General features: G+C 33.7%; 1 protein-coding gene across 4 annotated transcripts; it reads right to left on the reverse strand.

The window, feature by feature from the left end:
- Positions 1–385: 385 nt before the first annotated feature.
- Positions 386–20,455, reverse strand: LOC148613906 (uncharacterized). 4 transcript variants are annotated; one of them, XM_088587585.1, is made up of 15 exons: positions 20,377–20,455; positions 19,005–19,094; positions 17,202–17,327; positions 15,647–15,817; positions 13,516–13,625; positions 12,307–12,576; positions 11,835–11,999; positions 11,193–11,351; positions 10,462–10,519; positions 10,079–10,214; positions 8,834–8,927; positions 7,626–7,694; positions 5,602–6,586; positions 4,358–4,474; positions 386–3,953 (listed from the first exon to the last, which is right to left on the reverse strand). In XM_088587585.1, the coding sequence occupies exons 1-15, from the start codon at positions 20,398–20,400 to the stop codon at positions 3,828–3,830; spliced, it is 2,700 nt and encodes an 899-aa protein (XP_088443711.1). In that variant the 5' UTR covers positions 20,401–20,455; the 3' UTR covers positions 386–3,827. The 4 variants fall into 4 exon arrangements, with proteins under 4 accessions (XP_088443711.1, XP_088443709.1, XP_088443710.1 ...); XM_088587583.1 differs by having other exon boundaries at positions 7,596–7,694; XM_088587584.1 differs by lacking the exon at positions 20,377–20,455 and adding an exon at positions 20,199–20,370.
- Between the last annotated feature and the right edge of the window lie 380 nt (positions 20,456–20,835).

The following is a 20,835-nucleotide window of genomic DNA, read 5'->3' on the forward strand; positions in this document are numbered from 1 at the left end:
GGATATGCATGTACTTGATCTGCTTCCTTCAACTTCGACTTAAAGATTTGACAGTACCCTAAATATCAGCAAATAAGAAAGTGGACCATTTAAAGACAATCTTATATTCCTTCAAGTATGAAATAAATCGACCAAGTAGTTGCTGCATATTAAAGTTAATATTAACAGACATTGTTGAGGACAGATGATGCTTGACACCAAATGATAACATTACTTTCACATTTAGTTAGAGTGAGCTATTAGACACCAGAAATGTTTGAAGGCAAATGAACAGGGGAAATCCAGACACTTTGAAAAGGAGGGGTGCCAGCTGGGGTTCCTCAGAAAAAGGGGGTGCAAACCCCCTGCATCCCTACTCCGGACTCTCCATAGAATGAAACAGAGCTTTCATTACTTATGCAAGCTTTATTGTACCAATGTACATAATATATACAAATTCAAGTATACAAAACAAGACAAACATCAAAAACAAGGTAAAGATTTCATTCAGTAAACAAAATAAATACAAACCAGATGATGACGGATATCAAAAAGATAATTGAGGCCAGTCATTTCTTGTTTCTTCGACCATTTGTAATGAAAATGATCATGATTTGTTTTTAACTTGTAAATGTTGCCCACTAAGTAATGTTGGTATTTATCTTGTAAATGTACATTGATTTTTTTAAATACAAAAATTGGAATAAGACATATTGAAAAGAAACGAAATGGCCTTAGAGCAAATAAATTATTTTAGCTAGCTTTGCCGATCAACAATCTTTGTTACAATTCTATATATAGGGGAAATGACATCCAACCCTTAATGATAGGCAAATTGTGATTTTTTAGCCATAGAAAACAAATTTAGTGAATAGTCAGTGTTAAGTTATCGAAAATGATATGACTTGAAACTTACATGGGTATCATGGTTTACTATTAGAAAGTCATGTCACGCCTTTTAAACCGGTAGACCTAGGGTAAGGGACACAACCCTTACAATCATTCACGTTTGTAGTCACAATTTTATATCAATCTAATGTAAGCATCAAAGTACCTGGACTGATTTCATTCTGTTTCAAAAAAGCTTGAAAAGCTTTGGTGAAATTGAATATGATACAAACATATCACTGATTTCAAGAGAAATGTCCCTTACCCTAGGTCTACCTCCTTAGGGTTGTCATACAGGTATTTTAATAGATGTGTAAGATTTGACTTATCTGACTTATTATACCAAGTCAATTCATACAAAAAATCTGACTTATACCAAGTCAATTCATACTAAGTATCTGACTTTTTATACCAAGTCAATTCATACAAAGTATCTGACTTCTCATACTTAACTACTGCAAATGTTCTTCCCAGGTGTCAATTTCACAAAAAGTCGTCGTAAGTGTGAAATTGATTGTAAATTATGACCTCACAATGCTATTTTTGGTTGTGATGTTGTTGTTAACGATCAACATTACACTTACGACTTTTTGTGAAATTGAGGCCAAGGCTTTTTAGTATCATGGTAATATGATGCTATTATGATTTGATGTGATGCTGTCTGAAATTGACTTTCCTGTAGATAATGTGATGATATAAATGCTACCCATATTTTCTATTTCAGTAGGATGCTATTTGAATTCTTTTAGGGAGGACACTGAATGATAAAAAGATGCTATATTAAAAAAAATATTAGTGAAAGCAAGACAAAAAAACAATATAAAGTCAGCAAATGTGAATAATAACATTAGTTTTTTTTTCTTCAAAATTCTGAAAAGTTCTACATGACCTGATCACTAGATATCCACAACATAATCAACTTTCAACATCAACCATCATCTACAATATACAAAAAAAAAAAAAAAAAAAAAAAAGATTTGATCTTGAAAAAAAAAAATCTTGAAAGAATACAATTACCATGAAAAAAAACTTACAATAAAATGATCCATGAGACTATAATTGCACAGAGACATATTGCAAAAACACACCACCACTTTTATTTTCAATCAAACAAGAAAAAAAAAGCATCCTACCAGTTATCTTTTTATGTTGATTATAGAGATCTGATTTCCAAAACCTAGTAGTTTTCTGTGAATTTTTTTTTAAGCTCAACCATAAAATCACGATCAGGTTTATACATTTAAGGAGGTAGACTTAGAGTAAGGGACATAACTCTTGAAATCAGTGACATGCTTGTATCATGTTCAATCTCAGAAAAGCCTGTCAAGCTCTCATTTGAAACAGAATGAAATCAGTCCAAGTTACGTTTATGCTTATACCAGATTGATGTAAAATGCTGAATACAAACGTTCCAATGATTTGTAGAGTTGTGTCCCTTACCCTAGTTCTACCCCCCCACTTAGAGGTAACTGGGCTAAATAATGGTTTACCTGAAGAACTGTTTTATTATTAAAACTTGATTTAAAAACACTATTTCACAAATACAGTGAAACCTGTCTATACCAGAAAATGTTTTAATGTATTTTCAACTTTGGTATTTTAAAGTTCAAAATGGCTTCAGTTTAGGCAGGTTTCACTATCAATCTACATACATGTATCTAAATTGCTATTTCAATCATATTCCACACCAAACTGAGATACAAACATACCTAAGTACATCTGATTACACAAGGTCAACCAACAAAGCAGAAATTGCCACGAAAATTGGATGTAAACAATATAATATAAAAGAAATGAAAAACTGATTTGTTAAGCATTTTTGGAGTTTCTTAATGAGCTCCTTCAAATACATGTACATGTACATTGCTAGCAAATCAGCTAACCAAATATCTTACTTGTGATTCACAAGGTCATGGGATAACAACCCTAATAAACCAGTAGGGTCAGCTACTGAAATAATGATTAACTACAATCTTCATCACTAGCTAAAACTACTTGCATATTTTCCATTCACAATTATTCCAAAAGATTTTCATGAAGTTACAAAAAAAAAAAAGTGTAATTAATCATAAAGGCTGTGATAAATATTTCATGGCTAGGATTTACTTATATAACATTCAATACCTATTGGCTTATACACAATATAAATCATGATAAATTAGTGACTGCATCAGATTCAAATCTTGAATATTTACAACTATACACCAATATATCTCATATAAACTTGCACCAAAAAATATAAAAAGATGATTAGAAATGTGATGTCATTGTATTACGTCAGCACTGATTTGTAAGAGTTATCAAGGACACCCAATAAAAGTACATTTCTTACTGACCATGGAATTTAGTAGGGGGGGAACGAAATGTCAAGTAAATATGTGGTGGTAATATAATGATTAAAACAAAAATAAATAACAATTTCTGCACACACCTTTGCATTCAGCTCAACATTATCAGTCCACAAAAACATATTTCTTAAAAAGCCATACCAATCTACCTAACAGAAAAAGTCTACTACATACAAGTAAGAAAATCAATAATTTAATTGTCAGGGGTTTTAAATTTCTGCCAAGAGTTGAAGGTCCTGGACTTTTCCCAATTTGAAATCGATGGTCCATTTGATGAAAAAAGTCTTAATTACAAAGTCAACGAAAAGGGTTGAAGGACTAATATAAATGAAATTCCAAAGGTCTTAGTTAATAATTTGGGTCCATGGATTTGGATCACAACTACTTTGAAATCCTGTTAATCAATCACTATCACTACACTACTAATAATGTAATTATGCATAGTTAATGATTTTCTCACAACCTCTCATTTTATCGGTTCTGATCTAAACACACATTTCTTCCCTAGCATTATTATGGCACAGTATAGAAACATTTTAGTTTTTTTCCCTGACCTGACGTTTTTACATTCATTTATTAATATTAATCTATATCAACACAAACTAGTACAAATTAGGGTGAATCATTAGACATAGCTGCCTTGTTCTTCATTGACATTAAAGCTTTCTCTCTAAGTTTACGCTCTAATTCTTCTGGATTCTCTTCTTCATCATCGTCTTCGTCATCAGTTCCAGAAGCCTTAAAAAGTTATTTGTAATTTTTACAGATATGTTTGACAGTTGCATTAGAATGGAGATAACCTTATTTTCTTATTAAGGATTGTCCATTGTCAATCTGACTGCAGCAAATTTTTTGTGGCCCATATTTTGTTTATCAGATCCAGTGAATTCAATTAGCTAGTGTCAAATCCACCATTGATGCCTCCAAATCTTCAAACACAATGCAGTTATCTTATTCAGACAAGGCAATTTATTTGTAGAGCATTTTTAGTGGAAGAATATTTAAAGGGAATATACATGTGATATTCAATTCAATGAAAAAAATGTCTGACGGCTGCTTGAATAGACTGACATTAAAATGTTCATGGATTAATTTTCCAAGTAGAAACAAATTTTAAAAAAATGTATATGCATATATGATACCTCTTCTGTCTGTACTTTGTCCTTTTTATGTTTATGTTTCTTGTGTTTTTTATGCTTCTTGTGTTTCTTCTTCTCCTTCTTCTTCTTCTTCTTATGGGAAGTTTCAGACTCTGTGTCCTGTAAGAAAATAGTTATGTTTCTAAAATGTCAAATGTCAAAAACTCAAGTAAGACAAAAAAAATCCGGGTCAGTAGGTCTGGCCATTTTTTTCCTTCAAATTATCAATAATGATTTTTGCATTATCAGCTTTATTTGATTTTGATATATCATTAAGAAGAATCAGGGATGATTTTGCAAGATCTACGAACAAATCAGAAATTGGCAAAATCGGAAGTAAATATACAATAAAAAAAGAATTGTAATGGTAAAATTTGTACTTGAAATAGTGGAATTCTGCTAAAAAGCAGAAATAAATCATCCATGAAGGATACAACACTGACAATTCTTTAAAATTACAGCTAGTTGACATTGACCAGTTTCAATTGCAATACAAATCTAGGTAGGCTACCAAGTAGTTTAAATAGCTCTCAAGGTAGAAATCTGCACTACACTATACCAATTGGTCCTACTTACTCACCACTGAACACCTGTGTGATCTTTGGACACTGTCTTTTAAGTTTGAATAGCTGTCAATTATGCTGACCTTAACCCCTATTATATACAATCCACCAGTGTGTTTGGGTAGCTTGTTCTCTACATTCAAGTGATTTACTTATTTCTGATTGGATAACATTGTTGATTAAATTTAAATATTCATATAAATGCGTTAACACAGCATATTTTGAGGTTTTCAACCTAGAGCTATCTAAACTACTTGGTAGCCCACCTAGATTTGTATTAAAAATAGAACTGGTCTATTTCAACTAGCTGTAACTGCAGCAAACTTGTGCTTGCTCCTCCACTGGAAGCAGCCATTTTGATTGTTTGGGCATAGTAAGATGAGGATTTGGACTGCACTGGGAGCAATCAGGATCTGGATCAGAAACAAAGTCCCTAAAAAAACCTATGTTGGGGGTTACTGAAGAGTTGCGCTTACAAAACTGTGACAGGCAAATGACAGGCATAAGGGATAAACCAATTATATGACTCACCATTTAAGTGTAGATCGATATACTAAAATTCATATAAACAGTTATTTAAATTGAAAGCAGATTATCCTAAACAATGTAAATAAAATTCAACTAAAATGGATACTTAAGCCAATTCATTAGTTTGAGGAGAGAGCAATTACAAGTAAAGATTACCTCTGATGGACTTGGAGAAGCCTCTTTGGCTTTAGCTCTACCTATATCCTCTCTGCGAGGACTCCTTTCCTTCTTCATAGAAACAACCCTTCTGACTTCTTCCTCTTCAGGCCTTCTACGGATTGGACTAGATGACTGACGAGATCGCTTTGAATTGGAAACGGTATCGGGACTCCTAGCATCTCTGCCTCTTTTCTGTGGTGATGATTGTCGTGAGGAGTCTATAGACCTTTTAGCTGGAGGAGGTGATTGAGATCCTTCAGATGAACTACTGGGGCTACGGTGCCTTGGTTTTCTTGTAGGAGGTGGTGGTGGTGATTTTGATGGCTTTCTACTTTTTGGTGATGGAGAACGTTGCTTACGAGATGGAGGAGAAGGACGTCTGTCTCTGCCACGAGCTCTGTTCTCTTTAGAGTCTCTTTTCTCTGCATATTTTTCTGGGGATGAAGACTCAGACTCTTGTCTGTGTCTTTCATTTCTTAGCTGCTTTTGTCTAGAATCATAAGATGATTCTGATTCTCTCTTAGAACGTCTTGGAGACATGCGATCCTGAGAAAGTCTCTTCCTTTTAACAGGTGGTGATTTATCTAGTTGTTTACTGCCAGAGTTACTAACTTTCCCTGGTGGTGATCCATCTTTCTGAGGAGAACTCTCCTCAGAATCTTCATCAGATGAATCATTTTCAGAATCAGACTCTGAACCAGATTCTGATTCAGATGGAGTCTTCTTACGTGATATCTCTGGTCGTCTTTTGACCTTCTCTTTTTTTAACTCTTGTTCACCCTCTGAATCAGATGGTTCATCTCTTCTTCTCCTTGGAGGTGGTGACTCATCTCTATGCCTCCTTTGTGGAGAGCGTCTCCTAGGAGGAGAAATTGATCCCCTGGAAGGTCGTCTCCTATCTCCTGGAGATCTTCTCCTATAGTAGTCAGGAGGTGTTCTTCGTCGAGGAGGGGATCCAGAAGGAGATCTATGTCTCATTCTCCTGAAAAATACATTACAAGTACAAGTAAACTATACAACTTAAGCTCTGTAGCCCATTACCATGCTTAAAATCAACAATTGATTGACTTATGTATCTTATGGTGTGTTTATTCTATACTTAATGTATTTTAAGCAGAATAAACTGTTATCACAGAAATATGTCTTGCCTGTCACACACAGACTCTGTTATTCAAAACTTGTTTGATGGTGACAGTGAACTAATTTTATATATTATGGACAGTATATAACATCAATCCAACCATTTGATACCACCAAAAGGTTTCCTCAGATTTAGTTAATACTAAGACTAAGTGATAACCTCGATGTCAATTGACTGTGGGGGCTTTTGCATAAAATGGATACAGAATTGAAGTAAAATGTTGCCAATGCAACTGCATACCAAATATCATTGACCTAGCAGAGGTGGTTCATATCAAACAAGCCAAATCAGAAGTCTTAACACGAAATTTGAAATTTCAACGTCAATAGACCGTAGCTGCTGGAGCACATGCACAAATTAGATACATATTTGGTCGAGTGATGCTAATGGAGCTGCATACCAAATATGATTGACCTAGCATAAGTGGTTCATATCCAACTGACCTAATCACAAAATTCCTAAAATGAAAGCTGGAAATTCAATACGGGAGTCTCACCTTTCGCAACATTCATCCCAGGAGAAACAAAAAACTTTTACCATGGAAAATAATAACCTTATGGTGGTAGACCTTAGGTAAGAGATACAACTCTTAAAAATCATTGAAATGTTTGTATTCAGCATTTTACATCAATCTCATATAAGCATCAGAGTGACTTGGATATATTTCATTCTGTCTTAAGTGAAAGCTTGATAGGCTTTGGTGAAATTTAATATGATACAAACACATCACTGATTTCAAGAGTTATGTCCCTTACCTTAGGTCTACCACTTTAAATGAGAACAGACTGAAATCTGTATACCAGCCAACCCAAACATCAGTGTTCATGAAAACAGAAAAAAAGAGATTTACCTAGGAGAAGGGGACCTTGAAGAATAATACCTTGGAGGTGATCTCCTATATCTGGGTCCATCATAGTACCTTGGTGGGCTCCTTCTAGGTGGGGAATACCTGAAAATAGCATAACATTTTAAGTACAATGTCTGAGAATGAGATGAGATACAAGAAGCAGGAAGTCCAAAATTAACTAACTTGGATATATACAGTAATATATAGAATCATAACAGTTAAAAAAACACCTTGATCAGTTCTCAAGTTATCATCTAGAAACTGTCAGAGGGCAGACAGGTGGATGAACATGCAACTTTTCGGAGGGTCCTATATAATATCTTGCCACTTTGTGTGGCGGGGTATAAAAACTAAAAATACTATGAGCATAGTTGCTCAGTTGTTGATATCCTCGCTCTCTTACCTAGAAGCCATATAGGAAACCCCAAAATCATTCAGATGGAGAAAAAAAATATGAATTGCAAAATGACATCATGTAATAAAGAACGTGTGAACATTTCATTTAATTCCATTCAGAAATTTTAGAGAAGTTGCAGATTAGAAAATTTTCCCCTTCCCCAGGTCGACAAATGCTCCCAAAAGTAGGAGGTACACATTGCCATCATGTGATAGTTCAATTAATTCCATTCAAAGGTTTGAGGTGAAAGGAGTTGCAGATAAGAATTTAGGAAGGATGAACAGATAGCATGATCACTAAATACCTCCTGCTTTTCAAGCAACGAAAAGGGTATACAGTAAAAAAGAATAAGTATTTGAACTCTTGCTTAAAAAAAAAAAAAAAAAAAAGGAAATATTAAAAACTACTTTTTGAATCATTATATGAAAAGTTGTTTTTGTTCTCCTATTAAAGCAAATAAAAGAATAGCGTTCCAAATGTCCACCGCAAAAAAAAAAAAGTGCGGAAAACTTTAAATTCACAGAAAATTTTCTAAGTCCGAGAGTCGCAACTTCCATAAAAATCAATCAACTGTATCCAAAGTGGAATTAAATCTGTAACTTCTCATAGAAAGACTACATACTAAAATATAAAATCAATTGGTAGATACATTACAAAAAAAAGTGTGGAAAACTAAATTCACTGAAATTTTCTATGTCCAAGGGCCGTAACTTCCATAAAAATCTTTCAACCATAACCAAAGTTGAACTTAATCTATAACTCTTCATAGTAAGGCCACACACGCATTTTTATGTCCCCTTCTGATGCGTCGCAGGGAACAATAAAAATAGATCAATGAATCTACCTCCTTCTAGGTTCGTAAAATCTGCGATCATATCTTTCAAATCGAGGTTCCCATCTAGGCGGTGGTGATCTCCTTCTTGGAGGAGGCCTTCTCTCTATAAATAGAAAAACATCCCAATTTATTAACACAAAAAACATTCATAACATTCATTTTATTTTAAAAACTTCATTTTTAATTTCGATCTTCACAGTTGGTATCATGGTGCAAAATACATGTGCGTAAATGAAAAAAAAATTTAAAAAAAATTACCCTTTTCTGGTCTAAATAATAAATGATCATTCTGTATGATTTGGTTGTTTTATCTAACTTCTTGGACTGCTAGATATATGCGATATCATATCATGGACAGTTCAATGTGAACTAGTGATATGGAAAATATATGATATAGTGGTTCTCACTACACCATTAGTGACGTCATAGACAGACAATTGGTAGAATTTCCCAAATGACAGATGCCTAATGTCAAGCAGCCAAAATATTCCAAAGGAATAAAAAAATATCAACTTTCCTTATTTTATTTCAACATCTTAACTTGCCTTGGAGTTTTGCAATAATATTCAACTTTCACTCATTATGAAACCTATAGTTATCAATAACTCAGCAATTAAAATCTTCGGTATCACTTTGATAAGACTGCATATGTTTATTCTGAACAGTTTAGATAAATATGGATACTACATTCCATCTTACTCTATCTCTGAACATGGATTTTGACTGAATATTTACTGCAGCATGCTTCATACACAGAATAAATGGGCAGAAAAATTAAATATCTGAAGTTGAACTTCAACCAATCTTGATCTAAAATTAAAATTCTAAATACATCATACAAGGTTAATCCCATGAATTTCTTTTTCAATCAAAAGTAGATTTGCACGTTTTTGGACTCCTAATTTTGACCAACTTGATTACTGAACCAAAATCAAAACTTGTTATCAAAAAACATTCAATTTATAACCTTGTTACCCTCAATGTATCAGAAAAAGGAAAACAATTTAAACATATGCTAAGAAAACAAAATATTCACAGAAATTAATTTGTGGCACAATTATGACAAATAAGACCCAATCTAGTCCCTTGTTCAGGGAGTCTTGTCCATTTGGTTCTAGAGTTTTTGTGACAACATGTGCCTATCCAAATGTCCTGCATTTTTTTTTGTTTTCAATGACCAAATTAATTTCCCTAAGACCACTGATGAATTTTCATGGGTCTACCAATACAATACAGTCTTGCATAATTCCTTACCCACTGATTCTTTAGAGGAGTCAGAGTCAGAGTCTGAAGAGGAATCAGATTCATTACTTTCTTCATGTTTTCTGTAATTTCTCTTAGCCTGTACACCAGTCTTCTCTACTGACTCTTGGGAAGCAACTGCACCTGCCTATTGAAGGGACAAAATAATTTTAAGAACTCTTGACACCACTAGTTTACTGTACTTTACAATTACTAATTAAATTCATTTATTCATTTTATGATGTTTGTTCATACTGTGCTCATAGATTATTGGATTGGTAAATTACATCAATAAAATCAAACATGATTGATATTATTCAAAATCACAAAAAAAAGAAACAAAAAAAAAAACAAAAAACCCCCCTATTTTTTATGTTTATTTCTTTTTCACTTACTGCAGATCTCTTCTCACCATCTTCTGACCCAGAACTTTCAGATCCACTGTCTGAAGAACTACAATGTAAAAAAGACATGCCATGCAATAGTGCCTAATATTAGTTTGTAACTATTTTATTAAACCTACTACATCTACACCATGAAAACAGATTTGTTGAATGTGTCATATTTTTCCTTTCTTCTTTCATCAACCCTGGACTGGATTTTTTTTATGTGTTTTACCCTACCAGTGCACTTTGTCCATGCTCCCAGTTTTTAATGAAGTCTGGGTTGCTCATTTACTTGTGTTACTTTGTTTGTATTATTTTAGTTACCTTATTGTTCTTTGTTGTGTTGTATGTCTGGTCTTTGTCTCTGGATTATTCTTTCATATCAGCAGTTTATATGCTTGATTAAGAAATTTCAATATTTGGCAAAATGGGGATTTTTGAAGCTTACGTTTGCTGAAACAACAATTAGGGGTTTAATATATTTAACATTAAGAATTCTACATGGTTTTAAAAGAATTTGGTTTAGATAAAAGTCCATGAAAAATAATAAATGGAATTAAGTCTATGAACTAAAAAAAAAAGCCAGAGAAATCTTTGCAAGGGCCACAATAACAAAAATGTAAATAGACAAGCCATATAAACAGTAAACCATTGACTTAAGTTATTCACTAGAAGGATTTTCTACAATAGCATAAAGCATACAATTGATTGGATCACAGAATGATCAAGAATTAGTGTACCTTTCATTTTTATTAATAGGTGAATCTCTCTTTGACCTTCTTGGTGACCTTGAACGTCTGTACCTTGGAGACCTTGACCTTCTTCTTGTGTCTTTCCTTCTAGGTGATGACCTGTATCGGTCTCGTGATCTTGATCTTCTGTTTGATCTTCTCCTGGATCTTAAAATTCAAAACTATGATCATTTATCCCTTAAAATATGTTATCCCAAATTTAACTCCTATCAATGCACAGAGATTGAACATGGAATTGAACACAAGTAACAAACATAAAATCATATTTCTAATTCAGTCTTTGCACCAGACACTGGTCAAGTAACTTCTTCCACATAAAACATTTTCTATTGGAAAACTGTAAAACGAGTCTGCATTACTATTTTTTTTATACTACACACTTGTCTTAAGTGACCTTTTAAGGGAGAGCAAAATCTTTGTCTGATAAGACAGGTGGTCTTTATATACAGGTTACTTTTACACAGAATGAACAGCATAAGGATATTTTAATGATAATCTTTAATGGCAGGTTTTTGCTGTCAATACAGGTGGTAGCTTAGACAGAGTCAACAGACTTTCCATTCATATACATGAATATCAGAATGAAGTACAGATTAACAAACCAAGCTATGGACAAATATTATTACATACCCAGACCTTGACCTTCGCCTTCTGTGGTTTGACCTTGATCTACTTCTCCTTCGCCTATCATAACTCCTGGACCTAGACCTTGACCTTTGCTTTTTGTCTTTTATAGAATCTTTTTCAACATTCTTAGTTTCATCTTCTGTATCTTCCTTCTTTTCTTTGATATCACTGTGAATGAAGATAAAAAAATCATATTAAATAAATAAATATTGCATGGCAAAATATATTAATTTGGAACAATAACCTCTTATGAAAAGTTAAAATCTTACAATATGCTATGTGATGATGTAACATTTCTACTTCTCAAAAGTTCTAAAAGAATGAAAATCTAAAATCTGCTTTCTTCCAAACTTTGCTAGGGCTTAAAAAATTCTAATCGCATACAAATTTGTTAAATAAAATCTGGTATGCATTCTAACCTAAAAAGTGTGAACAACTTGAGGTAAAATTTAAATTTTAAATTCAGTGAACCTACACTTTTCCACCCTTCTCCTCTGATTCTTTTTCAGGTGACTTTGATTCAGGTTGGTCTAATCCTTTCGCTTTATCTTCATTGGTAATTTCTTCTTTCTTTATTCCTTCTGCTTTTTCTGTTTCACCATTTTCAGTTGTTTCTTTTTCTTCATCTTTCTGTTCATCTGAGTTTTCTTCATCCTTAGTTCCATCTTTTGACCGACTTCTCTTTCTATCTTTCGACCTACTTCTTCTTTCACGTTTTCTTTCTCTTGATCTACTTCTAGACCTTCTGCAATATATAAAAATATCTGTTGAAACATATTTAAAGTGACAGTTATTTCTTTCATCAATAAAAATCACATTCATATCCAATTTCTCGACAGGCTCATGCAAATTTTACAGAAATATCTGTTATTTTTCATGCTCGACTTTCATAGAATAATTGACATACTGTGGCTTTTAAAATCCCAGAATCTTTCAAACATATTAGATACTCTTTTCATTTTGTTTCCAAAGAGCAACTGGGATGTGTGCCCCAAGTGGTGGAATGGGGGTACCCCTGGGATGTTACATGCTGTGGTTGTCAGGCTATAATACGGAAAATCTGACTGCAAACTATAGTGGTGCACCGTGTTGGGAAAGATGCCACGTTCCTCGCATGTTAAAGAACCCGGCTGTGGTATTTGATAGGAGTAAGAACATTTGCGCTCCACCACAGGATTGCCCGACCCAACCCAATCACTCCCTTTTTCTTGTGGCAATCAAAATTTGTCAATTCTATTGTCCTTGTGTCGCATCCCATTTTCTATTTCATCATCATTTAATGTTCATTTTATTACCCCATTTCATGTTCATCACCTGAATATAGCTGAAATATTGCTGCACTGGCGAAACCACGAATTAATTTTTAAATGAAATCAAACAAGGCTTAATTTTACACTAAAATGCAGACCAACTGGAAAACAAGATCCAAAATCTAAAGAGGTCAAGACCAGATGAAATCCTACATATATTTAATTATATTATAAATAAAAAATTCACATAAAGTTTAAGAAAATACTAGTTGTTCATTAATTCCAGTTACGGTTTATAATAAATCCTGAATCTTTTTTTTTTATGTTGAACGATTTCATTCAGGTTTATCAGCTTAAACCTAAGTTATTGTCAGGATGTCAATGAATCTGACATAAAAACTATTTACATTTTCATTTTTCAAAATACAACTCACCTAGGAGATCTCCGGTCTCGCCTCTCTTGATCCTTCCTTTCTCTGCTCAGCTGCTCTCGGATTGATTCTTCATGTTTCTTAAGGTTTTCTTGAATCCTTTCCTGTTCAGCCTACAAAAAGTATCATACAATACACAAAGATTGAATGATCAGTCATGATTCACTTTCCCTGAAGAAATTTCACTATCCCTGTGTGAACCTGCTAAGGGGTTGGGGGCATCCCCCCTTTCAGGTTAGCTTATAACTCATTTAATCTCTGAGTTGTTGTACTTTACAAGAGGTGGTAATTGTCCTATTTAAAGTCAGGCTTTACTGGTATAATTTATGTAACCCTAAAATAATGATCCTCATAACATCCATTGATGGAGACCTGACCACACTTTTGAACTGTAAAAATTATTTTACATTGAGCACCAGCTAGTAAAATGTAAAAAAAAACAAAAACCAAGAGGCTCCCAGAAGCCTGAATCACTCACCTTGTTGATTTTGCCTTTCAAAGGCAATAAATTAAACAAGAAGTTGTCCAACAATTTTGACTCAAGAAGTGTTTGGCAGGACTTATCACACGATCTTTTCAACAATTGAAAGTTTCTTTTAATCTATCCTAGTTTTTAAGATATTGACTGAAAACTATTAAAAAAAAGTCATTTTCCCCTTTCAAGGGCAATAACTCATACAAGGAGTCTGAAGACTTTTGTAGTCCTAATATGGATCATTTTAACTACTGAAAGAATTTGGATAAACCTAATGGTTTTGGGGATACATGTGAAAAACTACTGTCTGAGGAGAAGATTTTTGAAAGAAATAACATTAAAAATAGGAAAAATCATTAAAAAAGGGCAATAACTCCAACATGGCTTGCCCTGTGCAGGTCCGGGTGTCAACAAAATAGGCCTGCAGCAGCGCTAAGCTTGTCGTAAAAGGCGACTAAATAGTGCTCAGAAACCTAGCCGGGGGCTAGGCGCTCTGCCCACAGAGCAACTGGGACATGTGCCCCAGGTGGTGGAATGGGTTACCCCTGGCATGTTACATGCTGGGGTTGTCAGGCTATAATACGGAAAACCTGACCGCAAACCATAGTGGTGCACCATGTTGGGAAAGATGCCATGTTCCTTTTCGCACGTTAAAGAACCCTGCTGTGGTATTCGATAGGAGTAGGAACCTTTGCGCTCCGCCACAGGAGGCTAAATTGTCCAACCTTACCCATCCCTCCCTTTTGCTCGTGGCAATCAAAATTTGTCGACCCTACTGTCCTTGTGTACCATCCCATTTTTCATTTCATCATCATTTCATCTTCATTTTGTCATCCATTTCATGTTCATCGTCTGAATATAGCTGAAATATTGCTGCTCGGACTTTAACCCCAACAATCAATCAATCAACCAACATGGCTTAATGGATTAAAACCAAAATTTGACCAGAGATAGATCTCATCATGCTGAACACTTTTACCCAGTCAGAATTTAGCTAAACTAAGTGAAAAACTACTGCCTGACCCCTATTTTCTATTTTTAGTAACAGCGGCCATACTTTTTGATGAATCAAAAATTCCGACCTCAGTTCTATGCAGGATACCTCAAGGAACATTCATACCAAGTCAGGTTCTAATTAGTCAAGCAGTTTCAGAGGAGAAGAGTTTTGTATAATTGTCAACGACGACAATGATGGACACCAAGTGATGGCAATAGCTGACATGGCCTTTGGCCAGGTGAGCTAAAAATATGAAATTTACATGGAAATTCGGTTGGATCCAATAATAAATATAAGCCCTGTTGAGCTTTTTATCGAAAGACATTATCAAGATATTTGCAAAAAATGACTTTCCAGACGGGAAATACTGATAATAACCTAGCTTTCCCATGCAATATTTCACTTTCATCAGGTAACAGGAAATGGGAATCTTCATGCCCTTGGTTTTTGTAAACTATATGTACAAGCTTCATTCTAAGAAGTTCTCGTGTTAAACCTAAATGTTGCTTTGGGAAACTTGTGGAAACTTATAAAAATCTTAAGAGTACAAGTCAAAAACCTATTGCCAAACATATAAATTGTCTTTTATGACAGTAACTATTTAATCGTAAATGCAGTGGTCATGAACCTTCAGATCTGAAATAAATTAAAGAAGTTAATACCTGTCGTTTTTTAATTTCTTCCTTCTTCTGTTCAATGAACTGTTCTGGTATACCACTAATATGGTTCTGTGCACTGACCAACAACTCCCATAGTTCTCCAAGGAATATTCTGGCATTCTTTGGGTTAAGGAAACCAGTCAGGTTAATCTGAATCTCTCTTGGGTCAGGGTGCTGAAGCGACAAACGGGGAAGACCGAAAATGAAGCATAAATGACTATACAAGGAGAAATCTATGTCACTATTTAATGTAAACTATAAAATTAAGAAGACATCTTAATCAGTTACTCCACTCTTTTGTTAATCATTTATGCACCTGTATATTTCCAGCTCATTGTGACCATTCCATACATATATAATGTGTATATTCTGTTTTTGGTCGTAGGTAATTATCTACCTTGACCAAAAACAGCACCCAAAATGATAGATCTACATGTATTCCTAATGTATTTTAATCTACTGATTACCGCTTATGATAAATTACATACTGTCCAACATTGCTGTATGCAAGAACCTGAATAATAAAATATGTTGTGTAAAATGTAGAAATATGCAAGTATATATATTAAAAAAAAAAAAAAAAAAAAAAAACACAAAAAAACTTTAAACATGTTTTCAAACAAAAAAAATATAAACTTTCACCATAGAGAAAAGGACTAGTGCAATTGTTTTAAAAGATGTTTTTCTGATGCAATTATGGATACTGTACTCGCCACTTTAAACACATCCACATCACATTGACATTACAATATATAGTTTGGAAAAGATAGGTATACTTAACTTGAATTAGTCATTACAAACCGATGCTGCGATCGGTGTACAGTCCCTCCTTAAACTAAATGTGTCGTAGCCTTTATAATTCTTGGACTTGAAGGGAGGTATATTTTATGATCATCGCTGATTTCAAGAGAGGAAAATTCAAATTATAAGTAAAGCTTTCCATGACATATCAACATTGCAAATAACTTCTGGTGAATTTTATTACATCCATTTGGTAAAGAAGTATCATTGAAACTTTAATCTTTACTAAAATCAAATCTATTCCAAGAATCATTCTTACTTTCTTTACAAATTCTATTATGATCTAACAGAAGGTTTGTGCACTTCATAAAATGCTGTATAAAATGACAATATCACCAGTATTATAGGTTCAACTTAAAAAGTTTTTAACATATCACACTTATCACATAATTTTAATACTTTCTATAACAATTTTGATAAAAGAACAGCTACAAATATACCTCTGCCAGAAGAATCCAACTAAATTGATAAAGATTTTTTTTTAATTCCATGTGTATGTAAGATTAACAAAAACTTGATCCATATGAAAGAATGGAAACCATTAATACACATAACTAACTCTTTTACTAATTTATCTAAGCCCAACAAAAAGGAAAGACAGAAAAAAAAGCAGAAGCTAAAGAGCCAGGGTCCTTAAGAATAGTTATCTCAAAAATAGATGATTTTTGGACCTACCTTAAGGATGTATAAAATAGTAAACAAATACAAACACAATATGAGCAATCTTTATTCCTAAATAAAAAAAAATATGCATTACCCTTGATTCTTCCAGCTGATTGTAAACAAATTCTACGACTACATCATCTTCTATGCCCAGTAGCTCTGTTACTCTTTTAGCAATCCATGGTTTTATGCTATCAACATTTACTCTTGACATGTCAACCTAGAAATAGAATTAAAACATAACACATGAAAATGTCAACTACAAAAAAATCTGGACTGGGATATTTTTTAACCTTTGACATAAAAATGCTGTTAAGAACATATTGATAATTTAGAATGTCCATTTCCTGATCTTAGTATTCATAATGATAATGGTACACTTAATATTAAAATTTACAAGAATTTTTCATTCTCTATTGTAAACTATTTATTTTTAGATGGTGACCTCCTCTTGACACCATCATATGGTGTTTACACAATTGGTCTGATTTGTTGGTACTTGTATATATTTCGGATTTTAACGTAAGGAATCTTAATATAAACAAGAAATTACTACATCAAGGTTTTTGATATCCCAAGCTCGTAAAAACATTCACAAAATTTTTCAACCATACAAGGAACTCACTCTCAAATACAGATGTACTTATAAAGAATTAATATGTGAGGGTATTTCCCACCCTTTGTTATATGGTAATATTCTACACAAAGCATGGAAAGCTTGATACTCTCCCATTTAGTGAACTAAACCACTGAATAGACTCATTTGTAAGGGATAAAATGTTTTGGTATTAACACTGATTCGCTCAAAGGGTCTTTACATAGAAATTAAAACACTATATTTTAAAGCAGTTTTTGGCATGACATGGGTTGTGTCATTATAGTATGGCTTACGATGTACCATGAATCTCAACCTTGCATGGGAAAATTGAAATTTATTTTACATACAATGGAGACTGACATAACTTTTTGTACATTTAAGCGGGTCTGGAGCTAGCATAAGTGTTCTCCCAGGGCTATTATAGCACTGTACTTTGCAGCACTATGATTTCTTAGCACAGTGATCAAATTTAAAGGGAAATACTTGATAAATACAAGTTAAAATTCAATTTTGCTAGAAGAAATTATTACCACTTGCTAAAATTTGCTTGTGGAATTCTGTATGTCATGTAGGTAAAGTCCAGAAATAACAAAAAGAACTTAAATTTAGCAAGTGTACAATTTCAGTACTTGCTAAATTTAGCTAGAGCAAAAATTTCCAAAATTCAATCCCTGTTAGCACAGCAATTTCAGTAATTAATTCTAGTAAGAATGCACTATGGGCACTGTGCTATGATTTTGTAGGAAAGCCATTAGAGCTGTGCTATGCCAGTAAGCACTGCCCTATTCAAAATTCATGGGGAGAACACTGGGTTGCCGCATGTCAGTGAACTGCTGATAGTCCTCAGTTTGTACTATTGTATAATTTATATTGAGTTTCTTTGTTTCCACTGTAACAAGGGACTCGGACCTTTTTCAAAGTACTTTAACCCCACCACATTTTTTGGACCTGTCCCAAGTTAATAATTTTTGGCCTCTGTATGTCCTGTTTCTTTTCACCTTTATTATATATATATATATTTTAATGTTACTTCAGTATATAGGGGCAACTCTTGCTGTACCTGTGTATAAAGATGGTTTTGGGCCAGCTGCAGGCTGCCCTTTGGTATGAGGATTTCCTCCTCATTTAATGAAGACCAAAAAGGGTGACTCTGGGCTCACATTTTCATCCCATGGTTTTTTTTTGTCTCTTTGACATATGCATCTACTTTTGTTATATATGTTATTCTCAATTTCATTTTATAGTGACTTTTCCCTCTCAGTAAGCAAATTCTGCTATCATTACAGAGTATCAAATTACCTTGGATTCAAGAGAATCAGCAAACCTCATCTGTTTCATTAACTTCTTCTTTTTGTCAGAAAATCTGTTATCCTGGTCAGCACTTGTGCCCTGTTAACAAAGAAGATGAAAATAATTTTTGTCTGCACAAGAAAAAGGTATGCAAGAACAAAGCAACAAAATAAAAACAGAAAGCTTAAAAGTCTTATAAGGAATTACAGAAAAGGTATATTCTTCTTAACTCTAAACGGTTAAGGAGTTATAAAACTGGCAATGTTATGGCTTAGCTGTACTGTCTCACGACAGAGATCATTTAATATTATATTTAAAGGAATCTTGATTTGCCGTAAAAAGGTATCATTTCCAATATTTTCCCACCTTATAAAATATATTCCTCAATGTACCCATTTGAAACATTTAATCACTACTTCAAGAAGGCAGTGTTACTGGGGCTGGCATCTTTGTTCTAGAAATTGAACCCTTTCTTGGAGTTATTTCCTTTAACACCAGTATCACTTTAAAGCTTGCATATTAGGAGTCATTATGAAGGGTATGGGGCAATTCCAAATAAGAACAGCATTTTTTACACGTTTTCATAGAATCTTTACATGTGTTTAGCTTTTTGTTCAGCACAAAATAATCGGTGATTGACATTGTGAAGTCACCAAGTTTTCTATAAATGGACACCATTTAAATCATCGTAGGTTAAAGCGCTTTACTGAATAGATTCCGACACGGACCCTGATGAATACACCAATATAAACAATAATAAACACTGAAGATCACGATTTGGAGACATAACCGTAGCCTACAGACGGAACAATCTTAGATACCTATTTACTAGATTGATTTTTTTTTTGTTTTTATTCTATTCTGCTGGTACCAGACACTACCATAACCGGGTAAAAGTACCAGCTCTTAATGAAAGCACTGCACAGGAATGGAATCAGCCTGCAATTTACATTTTATGATAAACATACCTACTCCCTCACACATTTCTCTAACATATTTTAATGTTCACACAACTCCACAAATCTACCAATGGCTAGATCTGGAATTAGGGGCAGATTTAAAGAAAGGATACTTTTCTTTTGATCATCGATGTACATTATGAGCATAGGATGCCAAAGATGGGAATTGTTGATTACCAGTCAGGATTGTGAGCGTGTTGAAAATACTTAGGAATCTATATAAGTGGGTAATTTGTATTCTGACCTTGTAATGCGAGGAAGAATATGGCAAAGCCATTTTCAGTTTTTGTTTGGAGTCTATTCACAGCAGCAACCTCCTGGAATTTGAGGCATGCACAGTAGATTTATCTAACCCCCTTGAGTTTTGAATTGAGTCAGGTAGTGAAATATCGAGAAAATTGACGTTGCTCTTATTTCTGAACCTTGAAAAAGCCGGCGTCTGTCATCTTGGAGGCAGATGCACGTTTTCCACTCAGCAAATGGACGCAACTGACCCAGAATGCAATATACCGGAAGTACAGTATGTACAAGGGACAACACGATAGATGGCTCTCGTTCCGTAAACGACAGAATTAAACCACCTTCCAGCCCTACTTATACAAGTGAAAATATAAGTTTATATATATATATATATATTTTTTTCTCTAATTACTGAATGCATGCATTTATTTAGATAAGCTGTTTATATGTAATGACTTGTATATAATTCTAAGATCTCATGTAATGAAGAAATAAAGATATGAATGAATGAATGAATGAATGAACAGAATGGACAAAATCAAGCTTAATTCTTATTTAATTTTCTGATTTGCATAAACTGATATTAGTTAAGGTTTACAGTTTTTACTAAACACCACATGTTTAACTGTTAACTATTAAAG

The sequence above is a fragment of the Perna viridis genome, chromosome 6 (genome assembly GCF_037379345.1).
Source record: "Perna viridis isolate PV_CMFRI_1.1 ecotype Kerala chromosome 6, ASM3737934v1, whole genome shotgun sequence".
Lineage (NCBI taxonomy): Eukaryota > Metazoa > Mollusca > Bivalvia > Mytilida > Mytilidae > Perna > Perna viridis.

What these genes read in the sequence shown, in the direction of transcription:
- LOC148613906 (XM_088587582.1), bottom strand. Translation starts at nt 20,231, where the DNA reads ATGGCTTTGCCATATTCTTCCTCGCATTACAAG. An exon ending in ATGGTGAGAAGAGATCTGCA is followed by an intron (nt 10,215 to 10,461) that starts GTAAGTGAAAAA and finishes TCCCTTCAATAG; the next exon opens with GCAGGTGCAGTTGCTTCCCA. An exon ending in CTTCTCCAAGTCCATCAGAG is followed by an intron (nt 4,475 to 5,601) that starts GTAATCTTTACT and finishes ATTTTCTTACAG; the next exon opens with GACACAGAGTCTGAAACTTC.